We start from the raw sequence: 16,588 nt of genomic DNA on the forward strand, positions 1-16,588 counted from the left end.
ACTTTGATTCAAGCAGCTTTCCATCTCTTACCTACTTTGCTCTGCACATTTTGAAACTGGGGTCAGCAAACTTTTTTTTATAAAATCATAGAGAATAAGTATTTTAGGCTTTGTGTAAATGATATGATCTGTTAGAACTACTCCATCATCTTAGTGCAAAAGCAATAAATACTTCGATGGCTGATCATGGCTGTGGATTATTTTTTAGAACTTTATGTACATTGCAATTTGTATTTAATAACATTTTCACATGTAATAAAATAGTGTTGTTTGGACCCCCCCCCCCAGTCATTTAAAGAAAAAAGAAATTTTTTTACATTTTTAGTTTACAGGCTGTTTAAAAAAACAACAAAAAAGGCATTCAGGGCCACAATTCAGTTTGCCAGGCCCTGTTTTTAGAACACTTTTTTTTTTAAAGAGTACTATTCTAGTTTGCAGTAACTCATTCTAACCTTTAAATGGCACATAAAACCCCATTTGTTCTTTTTCAAAAGATTTTAGTTATTTATTTGACAGAGAGTATACTAGCAGAGGGAGTGGCAGGCAGAGGGAGAGGGAGAAGCAAGCTCCCTGCTGAACAGGGAGCCCAGTGTGGGGCTGGATCCCAGGATCCTGAGATCAAGACCAGAGCCAAAGGCAGATGCTTAACCAACTGAGCTAACCAGGCCCACCGCAAACCATTCCCCTCCCACTTTGTTCTTAATTTTGCTCTCCAAACTGAGGTTTTTATCCCCTTATATATAGGAAAGAATACTTGTCTGCTTATCCTTAATATCCTAGGCACTGCTGTAAATGTTTTTCAGTAACTCTTATTTAATCCTTATAATGTCTAATATAAATTCCTTTCTCATCCATCTAATAAGGATGAGGAATTTGAGGCACAGAGAGGTTAAATAACTTGTCTATGGTTACACAGATGGTAATTGATATAGCACAGATTTGTCCCTAGCGGTGTAATCCTAGATCTCCAGCTCTTACCCACAGCCCTATGCTATAAATGATTTAAAAGAAAAATGTTGAAGAAAGAGGTTTTCATTTAAAATAAGGAGTTTTAACTATTTTTGAGCTGTATGCTTCTTTGGCATTCTAATAAAGTCTGTGGACCTGACCTCATCTCAGAATATGACTTGAAACCACAAAATACATAGGATTACAGCTTGACCAATTATACTGAAATATGGTTAGTAAATTTTTAATAAAACAAATTTTTGATAAAGTAATGTGTTTTTTATTAATTCATTAATATGCTTTAGCAACAGACTTTATTTCTTAACAGTATCTTAATCTTGGGGTGCCTGGGAGGCTCAGTGAGCCTTAACTCACTGAGCTAAGCCTCTGCCTTCGGCTCAGGTCATAGTCATGGTCTCAGGGTCCTGGGATCGAGCCCTGCATCCTGCTTCCCCCTCTCTCTCTGCCTGCCTGTCTACCTACTTGTGACCTCTCTCTCTCTCTCTCTCTCTCTCTGTCAAATAAATAAACAAAATCCTTTAAAAAAAAATCTTAATCTTTTAAGTATTCGTGATTCTAAATGGTTATCTTTTTTTTTTTTTTAAAGATTTTATTTATTTATTTGACAGAAATCACAAGTAGGCAGAGAGGCAGGCAGAGAGAGAGAGGGAAGCAGGCTCCCTGCTGAGCAGAGTGCCCGATGCGGGACTTGATCCCAGGACCCTGAGATCATGACCTGAGCCAAAGGCAGCGGCTTAACCCACTGAGCCACCCAGGTGCCCCTAAATGGTTATCTTGAGATATTTATGGTACCTGTCATGTGATGTGAAAATATTTTCTTTTCATACACACACACAAAAATACATATGCTACTGTTTTCCCCCTACCTTCATAATTGAACAGAATGTAAAATTTCAGGTAGAGGCTAGTTAAAAGTTAGTATTTTCTCAGCCAGGTTCACAACCACCTGACTTATATCTGTGGGCTCAAATCTCAAACTAATCTGCAATGCAGAATCAATATCTTTGAAGTAAAAGGAACTTTATCATTTGTACAATTTGTTTTTTTTTTTTTTAACTTGCAAGGAAACTTAAGCAACAAAACTGTATCTGAGTCATGGGAGCCTCTTTTCCACACATGTCCCATTGTATGCTGTTGTGATATTTGCTCTCACATATGTCTAAACAGTCTCCGGGTAGCACGGTGGGATTCAGTGCAAATCTTTGGTTTGGCTTCATATTATTTATATTGTTTAGGAATTTGTTCTGGCCTGGGAGATGTTTAGAATAAAATAGCAGTTCAAGTTTTTCAGGAATTTGTTCGTTTTATTACCAAGGAAGAGTGGTCATATCACCCTTCCTCATTTGCAGAGGATATGTTCCCAGACCCCCAGTGGATGCCTGAAACTGTTGATAGCATTGAACCTATTGAACCATGTATATGACAAAGTTTAATTTATAAATTAGGCACAGTAAAAACTGAAATTTATATAAATACTTAAATAAGCACAGTAAAAGACTGAACCCAGTAACAGTAAAATAGAGCAGTTGTAACAGTCTGCTGTGATTAAAGTTAACATGCATATGCACACACAACACGATGCAGAATGTCTCACTGTACCGTATGCACCTCTCTTAGGATGATGTGAGATGATGAGATGCCTACATGAGGAAATGAGGTGAGTGATGTAGCACTGGGCTACTGTTGTTAAGTCAGAAGGGGGCCTTCTACTCAGACCTGTGCTAACTGAAACTGTGGGATATGAAACCACAAATAAGGACAGGACTGCTGCATCTGAGTGGGGGCTAAGTGTAGCAGTTGGGCTCTGGGGAGGGTCCCCAGAAATCTGTGGGATCCTCTGTGCCTTTGTGTGATCCCTTCCCCTTAAGTGTGGGTAGGATCTGCTCCTAACCAGGAGAATTTGGGAACACTGATGGGGTATCACTCCCTTGATTCTTTTATACTGTATAGGACTCCGTCTCATTTTCAGATGCTGTAGAATTGCTTTGATGAAGTAAGCAACCATGTTGGGAAAGCCCCCTTGGCTGGGGACTGCAGTGGCCTCTAGGAGCTAAGGGTCAGCCATATCACAGCTATCTACATAACCATGGATAAATCAGGCCAGAAAAAATTGTTGAGCAGATAAAGCAATTCACAGAAGCATATGGACCAGAGATATGTTTCTATAAATGTAAAACAAGGAAATTAAATGAGGATAAATATATGTGGGAAATTTATAAAGAAAATCAAGGGGAGGGTGCCCGGGTGGCTCAGTGGGTTAAGGAGCCAACTCTTGGTTTTGGCTCAGCCCATGATCTCAGAGTCCTGAGATCCAGCCCTGTGTCAAGCTCTTTGCTCAAAAGGGAGTCTGCTTCTCCCTCTCACTGTGCCCCTCCTTCCCCCCAACTTGTGCTAGCACGTTCTCTCTCATTTAAAGAAAGAAAGAAAATCAAGACACTGATTACCACAGTTCAAGAAAGTAATTCTACCTGGTAGGAAGGGAGACTACTATAGTTAGGGATAAGTGTAAATGATAATAACATCTAAGATAGTGATTCTCAAACCTTAGGGAATATCAGAATCAGCCATACGGCTTGTTTAAAGACAGATTGTTGGTCCTACTGCTGTGTAATTCTATCTAATTCCATAGGTTGAGATGGGGCTGAGAATTTGTATTCTTTATAGGTTCTAGATGATGCTGATGTACTGGTCCAGTACCATCCTTAAAGTTCCACTAACCTAGGGAATGACTAATTTTTTGTTTTTAAGCTTGATGGCAGACACGTGGGTTCTTGTTTATTTTGTTTTGTCTTTGCTGATTTACCCCACTCAGTATATAAACTTAAAAGGAGAGTAACAGGGACGCCTGGGCGGCTCAGTGGATTAAAGCCTCTGCCTTCAACTCAGGTCATGATTCCAGGGTCCTGGGATCAAGCCCCACATCGATCCCCCCACATTGGCATCTCTGCTCAGCAGGGAGCCTGCTTCCTCTTCTCTTTGTCACTGTCTCTCTGCCTGCTTGTGATCTCTGTATGTCAAATAAATAAATGAAATCTTAAAAAAAAAAAAAAAAAGGAGAGTATCAGACTTTGTGTTGGTAACATACTTTTTATTGCTGTTGAAACACTCTGTACTTTTCCTCCTGTCATTCTCCCTGGAATTACAATTCTAGGAGTTGGTTTTATGGACCTGTATCAATAAAAATCCTGTAGGCAGTTAAATGGGATTCATCAGCTGGTTGTTCTCTGTAGCATTTCTTTTTCTTCATTGAGAAGTACCCTAACCTAATTAAGCCTGGGACTGGAAATCAGGAACGTCTGGTTTGCTCTTAGCTGTCAAAGTAAAGATAGGATTGCATCAAACAATGTCTTGAGCAATGGTTTAAGCCCTATAAAAATATCCTCTATTAAATGCTCATTATGATGATAGTTGACACCAAACAATCTTTTTTCCCTATTATCACTTTTCCTAGAGTGCTCTTTTGATTACCTAGACTAACAGTGTGGTCTTTGTTTCCCTGTCTTGTGGCTCCCACTCAACATAGAAACTCATGGGGTGCCTGGATGGCTCAGTGGGTTAAAGCCTCTGCCTTCAGCTCAGGTCATGATCCCAGCATCCTGGGGTCAAGCCCCGGATCAGGCTCTCTGCTCAGCAGGGACCCTGCTTCCTCCTCTCTCTCTGGCTACTTTTGATCTCTGTCAAATAAGTAAATAAAATATTCAAAATAGAAACTCATAACAATCATAAACTTTACTTCTCAGCATTAATTATATACTTTAGATTCTGTAATAGATTCTCTAAAGACTTTAACCATTTAGTACTTGGGGGTCCCATCTGCCTTCTGTAGAAATATTATTTATCTTTTTGAAAATTACAATACTTCTGTGAAATGAGTCCATGTAAACTCATCTTTATTAAGATGCAATTTAGATATAGATACAATAAAGCTTGCACAATTCAAGGGTACAGGGGTTTTTTTGGACACAGAGTACACCATTTTGTTACCATCCTATTCAAGATAATAGGATATTTTCATCTCTGCAGAAGGTGCACTTTGCCATTAAATATACCATTAAATGGCAATATAACCCCTCCACATTGTACCCCAGGCAGTCAGTGATCTGATTTTTATCACTGTAAGTTTTGCCTTATTTGGGAATTTTATATGGGTGGGATCATACAGTATGTTCTCTGGTGTCCTGTTTCTTTCAGTCAGCATAATGTGTGATAGTCATTGATACTGCTATTTGTAACAGTAGTTTTTTCTGTTATGGGGAGAAGAAATCTAAATTGTATTCCACTGGAGAAATATGTCACAATTTATCTGTCCACTAGTTGATGGACTTAAATTTTGCTTCTGTCATACGTAAAGCAACTATGAACATTTGCGTACAGATGTTTTTGTGGGCATATGTTTTCACTTTTCTTGGGAATTTTAAGAGTAAAGAAACTGCCAGACTATTTTCTAAGTAGTTGTGAGTCATTTATATTCCTACTAACAACATCAGGACCTTCCATAATGTCAAGAAAGTTTTCTTCTAGGTGTTGTTTCAGTTTTAGCAGTTGGCCTTATGATGCATTTTGAATTAATGTTTATACTGGGTGTGAAGTAGAAGGTCAGTGTTCTTTTTTTTTCCCATATGGATATCGTATATATTCGGTACCTTTCTGGACTCTCCCCTATTCCATTGATCTGTATGTCTTATATTTATACAAATACCAGATTGTCTGGTATTAATAAGTTTTCCAACTTTGGGCAGAAATTTTTTTTTCGTTGTTTTTACTATTCTAAGTTTGTGTGCATTTCCATATAAATTTTAAAACAACATTTTGGTGGCGGAGAGTGGAGGAAGCATCCTGCTAGGACAGTAAACCATTTTGAGCAACATTGAATTTCCCTGTCCTTAACCATGATATATATGTTTCATTATTTGTTTATTTTCTTTAATTTCAATAATTTTTTTAGTTTTCACAGTGAAAACTTTGAAGCAGCTTTCCATTTGTTTCTAAGTAATTGATATTTTTGATGATACTATAAGTGGAATTACATTAAAGTTTTTATCTTTTGTGTGCATTTATTTATTGAGAGCAAGAGCACCTGGGCACACGTGTGCATGGTACCAGAGTTGGAAGGGGCAGAGGAAGAGAAACTTAAAGCATACTTTGCATTCAGTGCAGAGCCCAACATGGCGCTCATGTCTCCACCCATGAGATCATGACCTGAGTCAAAACAAATAGTTGGTCACTTAACAAAACTAAGCCATCCCGTGCCCCCCAAATTTTTATTTTCTATTTTTTTCTAGAATGCATAAAATGCTGTTGATTTTTGTATATTGACCATGTTTTTATAAGATTTACTTATATTAGAAAGAGACTGGGTAGAGAGGCAGAGAGAGAATCTCGGGCAGACTCTCTGCTAAACAGGGAGCCCACTGCAGGGCTTGATCTCCCCACCCATGAGTTTTTTTGTTTATTTGTTTTTGTTTTTGTTTTTTAAGATTTTATTTATGTATTTGATGGGGTGCCTGGGTGGCTCGTGGGTTGAAGCCTCTGCTTTCGGCCCAGGTCATCGTCTCAGGGTCCTGGGATCAAGCCCCACATCAGGCTCTCTGTTCAGCGGGGAGCCTGCTTCCCCACTTCTCTCTCTGCTTGCCTCTCTGCCTACTTGTGATCTCTGTCTGTCAAATAAATAAATAAAATAATCTTTAAAGGTATTTTATTTATTTATTTGAGACAGAGAACATGAGCAGGGAGCCGCGGGAGAGGCAGAGGCAGACTCCTGCTGAGCAGAGCGCCTGACGTGGGGCTTTATCTCAGGACCCCAGCATCACGACCTGAGCCAGAGGCAGATGGTTAACCCACAGAGCCACCCAGGTACCCATCACCACCCATGAGATAATGACCTGTGCAGAAACCAAGGGTTGGACACCTAACCCACTCACCACCCAGGTGCCCCAGCCATGTTTTTACAATTTTCCTGAATTCACTGTTTAGTTTTACTGGTTTTGTTGTAGCTTTCTGATGATTTTTATGTAGTCTGCAGTTTAAAACAGCTTTGCTTCCTCCACTCCATTCTATGTCCCTTATATTTGTCTTACGCTACAGCAAAGACTCAGTATATATTCTTCTCCCCCACACCCCCCAAGATTTTCGTTACTGGGGCATCTGAGTGGCTCAGCTGGTTAAGTGTCTGCCTTTGGCTCAGGTCATGATCCTGGAATGTCAGGATCAAGCCCAGCTTCGGGCTCCCTGCTGAGCAGGGAGTCTCCTTCTCCCTCTGGCCCTCACCCCACTCTTGTGCCCTCTCTCTCAAATAAATAAGTAAAAAAAAATTTTTTTTTTAATTTTATTTGTTTACTTGAAACCGAGAGAGAGAGAGAGAACACAAGCTGAGGGAGAAGCAGAGGGAGAGAAAGAAGCAACTTCGCCCCATGCTGAGCAGGGAGCCAGAGATGGGGCTCAGTCCAGGGCCATGGGATCATGACTTGAGCCAAAGGCAGATGCCTAACTAACTGAGCCACCATGTGTCCCTCAATATATATTCTTTTAATTATAGGGAGAAAGTGTTCAGTCTTTCACCATTAAATAAGAAGTGTTGTTTCTTTTGTATATTGCTGAATGTTATTTGCTTAATAATTTGTTGAGGATTTTTGCATGTGTGTTCATGAGGAATAATTGTCTAGTTTTATGTTCTGTATCTGTCCGATTTTGGTGCAAGGATTGAGATGTGTTCTCTCCTGTTTTCTGAAACAGTTTTTGTGATTTCTTTCAAATACTTCCTTGAGGGACACTTGGGTGGCTCAGTCAGTTAAACATCTGCCTTCAGCTCATATCCTGTTCTCAGGGTTCTGGGATCCAGTCCTGCATCAGACTCCCTGCCCGCTTCTTTCTCTACCTGCCATGCCCCCTGTTTGTGCTCACTCTCTCTGCCTCACTCTCTCTCTGACAAGTAAAATTAAAATAAAAATGTTTCTTCGAATATTTGGAAGAATTGATCACTGAAAACCTTTGAGTTTGTAGTTTTCTTTGTGCCAGCTTTTGATTATTATTGATTCACTTTCTTGAATAGATGAAGTCTGTCCAGGTATTCTATTTCTTAAGTCCTTTTTTGTAAGTTATTTGGTGTTTTTCAAGGAATTTGTCTACTCTAAGTTGTAAAATTTTTCTCATAATGCTGTTCATAATGTTCTCTTCTCCTTTTAATGTGTGAGATTTGCAGTGATAGCTCCACTTCTGATTCCTGATATATAATTTGTTGTTTCTCCCTCTTTATTCTTTCTGCAGGTCTATCAACTTTTCAAACATTTGTTAAGGAATCAACTTTTTACTTGACCTACTGTTCACTTGTTTTCTACTTTATTGATTTCTCGTTTTTATTATTTTCTTCTGTTTACTTTATAGTTTGCTCTTTTTTTTTTTTTTTTAGTCAGAGTACTATTTTTGAGACTTTTTACCCTTTCAGTTCAGGTATTTAAAGCTGTAACTTTCCTTCTAAGCAGTGCTTGGCTGCTTTGATATACTGTAGTTTCATTATCATTTGAAACATGTTCTACTTTATTTTTATATTTCTTCCATGATCCTTGGGTTATAAAAGAGTGTGTTGTCTAATTTCTGGATATCTTAGTGTTTTTATTCCTAATTTACATGTGTTCTGATAATCTACTCTATGAGATTTCAATCACTTAAGATTATTAAAACTTATTGTATGTCCCAGCATCTGGTTTATCATAGTGAGCATTTCATATGCACTTGAGAAGAATATATTGCAGTTTTTATGCATAGTATTCTGTAAATGTCAGGTCATGTTGTAGTATTTTTGAGATCTCCGTCCTCAATGGTTCTTTTGTCTACTTGGCATATTAATTAGAAAGATGTTAAAAATATTTGCCTATACTTGTGGATTTGTCTGTTCTCCCTTTCCTTCTGTCATTTTTTGTTCCGTGAATTTTGAGGTACTGTTGTAAGATACATATATGTAGCCTTATTATGTATTCGTGGTGAATTGGCCTTTTGTCTTCTTCAAACTACTTTGTTATTAATCTTCATTCTCCCTAATACCTATCATTCTGCCTAATTTTCTCTCCTTCTATTGTTTGTATTTTTATGGTTAAATAGTATCTTACAGATGATATCCTATAGTTGGTCTTGCTTTTTTTCACTCAGTCTGAGAATTTCTGACTTAGTTGGGACGTTTCATCCATTTATGGTTAATGCAGTTGGTATAATTGGTTTCTAACTTACTCTTCTGGGCTTTTTTTTTTTTTTTTTAAGTGTACAATTTATTGGTTTTTAGTATATTCACAAAACTCTGTAATCATCACCACTAGTTCCACTGCATTTTTAACACTCCCAAAAGATGCCTAATATCTCTTGGTTGTCACTACCCATCTCCTCCAACCTCTAATACTAGGCAGATTTTTTCCCGTTTTAGGTATCTGTTATAAGGGTAGTCATACACTATTTGCTTTTTTGTATCTGGCTTTGACTTAGCATAATGTTTTCAGGGCCATCTGTGTTGTATCATGAATCAACTACTTCGTTCCTTTTTATGGCTGAAAAATATTTTATCCATCATTTTATAGACATTTACATTGAGCTCATTTACATGAGCTTTTTGGCTCATGTAAATTATGCTGCTGTATATGCACATTTGTGTACATATTTTTGCATGGATGTCTGTTTTCATTTCTCTTAAGTGTATACCTAGAAGTGGAATAGTTGAGTCATATAGTAGTTCTGTTAATTTTTTGAGTAGCTCCTCATACTTTTCTGAGGTAGCTACAGCATTTCCCTTTCCCACCAACAGTGTATGAGGGTTCCAGTTTCTCCACATCATAGGCTTATTATTATCATCTGTCTTTTTTAATTTTTGCTGTCATTGTGGGTGTGAGGTGATATCTCATTGTGGGTTTGGTTTGTATTTTCAAGTGACTGATGATGTCAGTCTTGTTCTGATTTTTGATGAGCTGATGAACTGATGATGAGCATCTTATTCTGATTTTTGTTCCTCTTTTGGCCCTTAAATGCTTTCTTTTTTGATTATTTTTGTTAGTACTTTCCTTTATTTCCTCTTTTGGTTTTGTGTTTGTGCATATTTTAGTGGCTCTAAAGCTAACAGATTTTAATCCTTAAATTATCAGAAGCTATTCAGATTTTTTTAAAGATATATTTATTTGAAAGGGAGAGAACATGTGCCCACTAGCCCGGTAGGATCAGAGGGAAAGGGAGAGACTCTCCCAACAGATCCCTGCTGAGCACTGAGCCCTGACATAGGTCTCTATCTCACAACCTTGAGCTCATGCCCTGAGCTGAAATCAAGAGTTGGCTGCTCAACTAATAAAGCCATTCAGGTGCCCCAGCTACGCAGAATTCTTCTTGTACCCTTTCACAACTTAACACGTGACACTTCAGTTTTCCCAATTAATATCTATAGTATTTAGGTTCCCATGTGGCTTCCATTCAAAAACGTATTTCATCTTTTTAAAGGATGGTTACATTTTGATTTCAGGTTGCCTTTTAGTGCTTTTCTGTTACCCAAAATAAGCATTCGTAAATATCTTATAAAATCTGTATTATATATATGTGTCTCTTCTAAGAGATACATTTTGTATTTTAGTCCTATTTTCCTTTAATTTAATACTACCCTGATTTTTAACTGATTGCAGCTTTCAATATGATGTTAGGATATGTTGAGCACAGCAGCTATTACATGGCCCTAGAAAAGAGTAGTTGTTTAAATTTTTTTGTTCTGGGTCTTTCTATGATCTTTAAGAATAAACACTTTATCAGATGCTCTTATAAAGCCTTTTAGCTCTTGCTTCACTCGGAACCAAAATCTTTCTCTCACTCCAGTGCTCATGTACTCATGTAGCTTAACTGTTCACACATATTTTATCTACTTCACAGAGAGTTGTAGGCAGTGGAAGGAATTTTTTTCTTTTTTTCATTTAAGTCTCCCTTGTGCTACCCATGATGACTGTCTAAATTGTTCCCCTGCATGTAGACTACAGATAGCCTTTCATGTCTCAAAGAACCAACACATGCCTCAAATAACTCAAGTCCTCTTTTTCTTTCTTCTTTTTCTTTTCTTTCTTTCTTTTTTATTATTATTATTTTTTCTCCTTTCTAAGATTTTATTTCTTGGTTGCCTGGGTGGCTCAGTCAGTTAAGCGGCTGCCTTCAGCTCAGGTCATGATCTCGGGGTCCTGGGATCAAGTCCCTCATCTGGCTCCCTGCCGAGTGGGGAGCCTGCTTCTCCCTCTCCCTCTGCCCGCCACTCTGTCTACTTGTGCTCTCTCTCTCTCTCTCTGTCAAATAAAATCTTTTTTAAAATGATTTTCAAATCTTTTTTTTTAAAGAATTTTTAAAAGAGATTTTATTTATTTATTTTACAGAGAGAGACAGAGAAGAAACACAAGCAGGAAGAGTGGGAGAGGGAGAAGCAGGCTTCCTGCCAAGCAGGGAGACCAACATAGGACTCCATCCCAGGACTCTGGGATCATGACTTGAGCCCAAGGCAGACCATTAATGACTGAGCCACCCAGGTGCCCCAAGAGTCCTGTTTTCATCTGTGATGATTTAGTATAGGTTGGAGATCAGTTAATACAAGTTATGTCGTCAAGAGTTCTGCCAGCTCCAGCCAGCTGAGACTTGTATTACATACTTTACTGAGGTCCTGCCACCCTTGTCAACATTCATTCCACCTGCAGAAGCATGTACCCTAAGAAGCATAGTGCTTGAGTTCTAAGAAATAGCTAACTTTGGGAGTTTGGAAGGTGATAATCACATATTCTCTCTCTCTCCCGCACAAGTTAAGATAAGGAAAATATCATTTAATTTTAAATTTTAAAGCATTTGGAACTTTTTCAGACAAGAAACAAAATGCACCTGGATGTGTTCATAACCTTTGGTTAGTTTAATCTTTCTGTTAACTATATTCTATTGAGACATTTTATTATAATTCAGAATAATTTCAGAAAGATGAGAGGTATTTTAGTCATTAAGAGAGAATTGTACTGAGCCGTATAGATGAGTAAGCCAGGAATGTTCCAGCAGTCTTCAGCAGCATAGTGCCCTTTGTTTCCTTTGAGTAGCAAAATCTGAAAGTGCATACAGAACTGTGTGTGTGCTCATTTTTGGGAGTGAGAGAGTATATGGTCCTCATCAGATTTTTTTTTTCCAGTGTTCTAAGATTCACTGTGTACCATACCCAGTGCTCCATGTAGTATGTGCCTTCCTTAATATCCACCACCAGGCTCAGCTAACCCCCTGCACCCCTCCCCTCCAAAACCTTCAGTTTGTTTCTTAGAGTCCAGTCTCTCATGGTTCGTCCCCCACTCCGATTTCCCCCATTCACTTTCCTTTCCTACTCCTAATGTCCTGCTTGTTATTCCTTATGCTCCACAAGTAAGTGAAACCATATGATAATTGACTCTCCCTGTTCGACTTATTTCATTCAGCATAATCTCCTCCAGTTTCCTTCATATCGATAGTAAAGTTGGGTATTCATCCTTTCTGATGGAGGCATAATATTCCAAGAGTTTTATGTCATATAGAAGATTAAGAACCACCAAGTAGAAAGTTTTAGCCTGATTTTTGGCTTCCTGCAGCCTTTTTGTTTCAGATGCTCTTAGAAGTTTTTTCCCCTCTTTGAATTTCTGATGTTTAAAGAAAGGGATGTAGATTTATATGAGGAGTTTTATCTTTATACAAGGAAATTGAATTATCTTGAATTCTAAGCTCTCAAGTATCTCTTGGTAAGGTAGTATGGAGATGTCTTAAGAAAACCTTTAGCAAAAGCCATGTAATTGAAATCAAGTAGGCTAATAGGGCTATTGGAAAGGAATCTCAAACATGCACTTCTTTGAGACAAGTAGAGGCTTTCAGACAGATTGTAGGCACAAAGAACAACACTGTTTATACACATTCAGTGTTGCAGGACTGGTATGCTGGTGCTTCCTTTGCCTCACACTAGAATTAGAACTTTCCCTATGCCTAGCCTGACCCAGCCTGCCTCCTGCCACATCCCCCAGCGAAGCTGCCATTCTGAAAATTGTCTCAATATCATAGATTCCATATTTTATTTTACTGCAGGAAAAACATGCCTTGTTACTTGGGGTATTTGGTGTGCTTATGAAAGTGCAGCAGAGTGTAGCATGCATGTGGTAAAGGGATATATTACCAAAGAGTTATTGTCTTCATACTCCTTGCTACTAAAAAGCAATTTGAAAAATACACCCCATTTTATTTTCAAATTCACCATTGTCACACTGCTTTTGACTCCCAGTCTGACGTGTTCTTTCCCCAGCTCCTCCCTCCTGAAGGGGCAGCACCAGCTTCCCAGCTTCGTACGCAGTAGAGAGAGGAAGCCGGTGCATACCCAGTAAGGTTCAAGCCAGGTATTCACATGCCGGTGCTCAGACTTTGAATGTAGGTACTGCCGTCAAATCAGGTGCCTGAGAGCCTTGATGTTAGAGACATTATGTCTTGGTAAACGAGCATGTTCACATTTCCGCCAGTTGAAAGACTAGTAGTAAGGAAGTAGTTTCTTCTCTCTTTGAAAATCAAAATGTTTAATTTATTGTTTGCATAAGGCTCTTTGATATTTTTTTCCATGATTATTTCCTTTGACTTCTGCAAATATAACTACCACAGATTGTCATTCAGCATGGTACATGCCTCTTTTTAAAATTACATTAACATGTAGCTTCTTTAGAGCTCCTTGCTTAATGAGGAAAAAAATTTTAAGTCACAAATAGGTGAGATTATACCCAGATTCATTAATTTTAGGGGGTGGGCTCCTGAGTGGCTCAGTCAGTTAACTGTCTGCCTTTGGCTCAGGTCATGTTTCTGGAGTCCAGGGATCAAGCCCCCACATTGGGCTTCCTGCTCAGTGGGGAGTCTGCTGCTCCCTCTCCCTCTGCTCCTCCCCTGCTCATGCTCTCTCTCTCAATTGCTTACCCTCTCAAATAAATAAATAAAAACTTCCAAAAAAAAAAAAAAGTTGAGAGAGAATAATCATCTAACAACTAAACAGCTCTTTATTATATTGTATACAAGGCACATTTGGGTACTATTCAAAATGACGTTATAAAATTGCCTGTCAAACTAATCAGGAAAAATTTAGGTTGCCGTCAAACTGTCTTAAATGTTCCCTGTAGAAAAAAAATCTTCAAAATTTAGAATACAGTTTTTATTTTGTTTTGTTTTGTTTTTGACAGAGAGAGCACAAATAGGCAGAGAGTCAGGCAGAAAGTGCACTGAGCAGAGAGCGCGACTCTGGGCTCAATCCCAAGACCCTGAGACCATGACCTGAGCCAAAGGCAGAGGCTTAACCCACTGAGCCACCCAGGCGCCCCAAGAATACAGTATTTTTTTAACAAATCTTAAAGATTATGTAACAGAATGTAAGATTATAGTTGCATATTGAAGTAGCTGCTTGTAATCTAGACCTTTTTTGACCTTTAATTCTTAACCTGAAATATAATTAATTAGGCTGGGCAAATGTTGTGGACCTAGTTTTGAACTGCTATCCATTCAAACTGTATAGTCTCTTTAATTGCATGAGCAAAGGTAAGACTTGCCTTAGTTTCACAATCTATACCATTGGTTATTAAAACTTTTATATATTGACCAGAATATGCTGTTTGTGATAAAGTAAAGCGATCTATTCTGTGAGAAACCCTCTTAACATATTTATCATCTTTGGAATTTGACAGCATTTGGTCCAAGTAGATAGTACAATAGCATTGAACTTCAATCAGGGCCTTCAGACCCTTTCTATTATTGCTTTTTTATTTCCTGCTTTCTGTTTAAGATTTGTCAGCTGTTAAACTACCAGTTCTCTCCACTTTTCCCACTCATCCCCTGTGTTTTATATTAATGTATTTTTGTGTTTGGGGCCATTTGTTTAGGCCTCAGACATTCCACAGCTACCTAGAGGACATCATCAACTACCGCTGGGAGCTTGAAGAAGGGAAGCCTAACCCTTTGAGAGAAGCCAGTTTCCAAGACCTGCCCCTTCGTACTCGTGTGGAAATCCTGCACCGCCTCTGTGATTATCGGCTAGATGCAGATGATGTCTTCGATCTTCTCAAGGTGCATAACTAATAAGCCCTTTTACTAGAGCAAACAAAAGGCCAGCAATCAGGATATAAAATCTGAAGATAATAAGAAAAGCGAGAATTCATTGACAATAAAAATGTATACAATGACCACTGTAGCCAGAGGATTCCTAGCCATACTATTAGATAGATGATTGTGTGTTATCTTGGTTCAATTTCTAGTTGTAATGCATTACAAAATATGTGTTGGAGAAGGAAGATGTAGATGTCTTCCCTCTGATTCCCTCTGATTCTACTGTTGTCTCTTTTAAAAGTCTGTCTTCTTTTAGAAGTCTGTCTCAGAGGGAGGATGTGGACTGTTGCTTTTTACTCATAGGGATGTCCGTGTCTAATCCTGTTCAGTCAGAAATGATGAAATATGTTGACAACTTCTTAGTTCAGCCCTCTCCTGGACACGGTATAAAATCATTGTGCAATTTAAGCACAGTCTTTGCTGAGAATTCAAGTTCTTGAATAGCAGTGGGAAGGCCAAAATAGGTCAGATCCTGAAGTAAATTTGGGAGCTGTATTGCTGGATCTCAGCTAGAATAAGAGGTTACTGAAGGTTACGATGGTGCTATAATAGAGATTCACATGGGGCAAAGTTTTTACAACATTGGATTCTATTCCGTTGTAATCGTCTTTCCTTTTGTTGATGCACACGTAAGTCCAAACCAAATATACAATATGTTCCTCAAAACTCCTTTTTGTTTCTTGTTTTGTTTTGTTGGTGAAATGCGGGCAATGATGGGGATGGGAAGTATTTGAAATATTTCCATATCCTGCTCTTCAAGGAAGGTATCATCTTCCCATTTTCTCTGTGCCCTGATTGAACGCTGCCTAAGATGCTTAGGCATTTTAAAATATGAGGTACATGTGACTATAAATTTTGAATCCTCATTTTAGTTTTCTCCCATTTTGTTTTGTTTCCTATTTCCCCAAACCTCTTTTCCCTATTCTTCTACCAAGGGTTTGGATGCAGACAGTCTCCGTGTGGAACCATTGGGCGAAGACAATTCAGGGGCACTCTATTGGTATTTCTATGGAACACGAATGTATAAGGAGGACCCGGTGCAAGGAAAATCCAATGGAGAACTCTCATTGAGCAGGTACGATCTTTGAGGTCAGGGTTGCAATAGCTACTGTATAAAAATATATCAGAATTTTGCAGCACAAATTTTTTTTCTTACGAAGGAATTAGATATAACAGCATGCCTGTCAAGAGTTGGCAAAGAGTTATTTCATACAAAAATAAAAAAGAATTCATAACGCAGCCTCTGCTATCAGAGTGGTGAAATATCCTGTTGTTTAGAAATTAGGTGCTTGATTTGAGGTACCTGAGGAGTCCTTTTTGCCCTTAGCACGGACCACTATCTACAGTAAGTCACCAGCTGTGTAGTCACTCACAGTGGCAGTTGTCCTTTTGTAATCAGTTCTTGAGGACTCCTTTTTTTCTACTAGAATTAATGATCTGCTGCATCAGTATAGGACTAGAAGGCCCTTAAAAAAGAATGCCTGAAATGTGAGCCTTCCTAACT

General features: G+C 38.5%; 1 protein-coding gene across 4 annotated transcripts in view; it reads left to right on the top strand.

Annotated features, from left to right (window-relative positions):
* The window catches only part of LOC101692228 (cat eye syndrome critical region protein 2), a 175,162-nt gene that overhangs the window by 114,632 nt on the left and 43,942 nt on the right, over positions 1-16,588 (top strand). For 3 of the 4 annotated variants that reach the window (XM_004773789.3, XM_045071601.1, XM_045071600.1), the window contains exons 3-4: positions 14,862-15,045; positions 16,020-16,159. In XM_004773789.3, coding sequence (XP_004773846.3) covers positions 14,862-15,045; positions 16,020-16,159 — 324 coding nt within the window. Of the gene's footprint in view, positions 1-14,861; positions 15,046-15,765; positions 15,921-16,019; positions 16,160-16,588 lie in introns of those variants that run through there. The other variant, XM_013046446.2, reaches the window with a different exon arrangement.

Source organism: Mustela putorius, unplaced genomic scaffold (genome assembly GCF_011764305.1).
Source record: "Mustela putorius furo isolate JIRA1106 unplaced genomic scaffold, ASM1176430v1.1 tig00003988_pilon_pilon_pilon, whole genome shotgun sequence".
Taxonomy (NCBI): domain Eukaryota; kingdom Metazoa; phylum Chordata; class Mammalia; order Carnivora; family Mustelidae; genus Mustela; species Mustela putorius.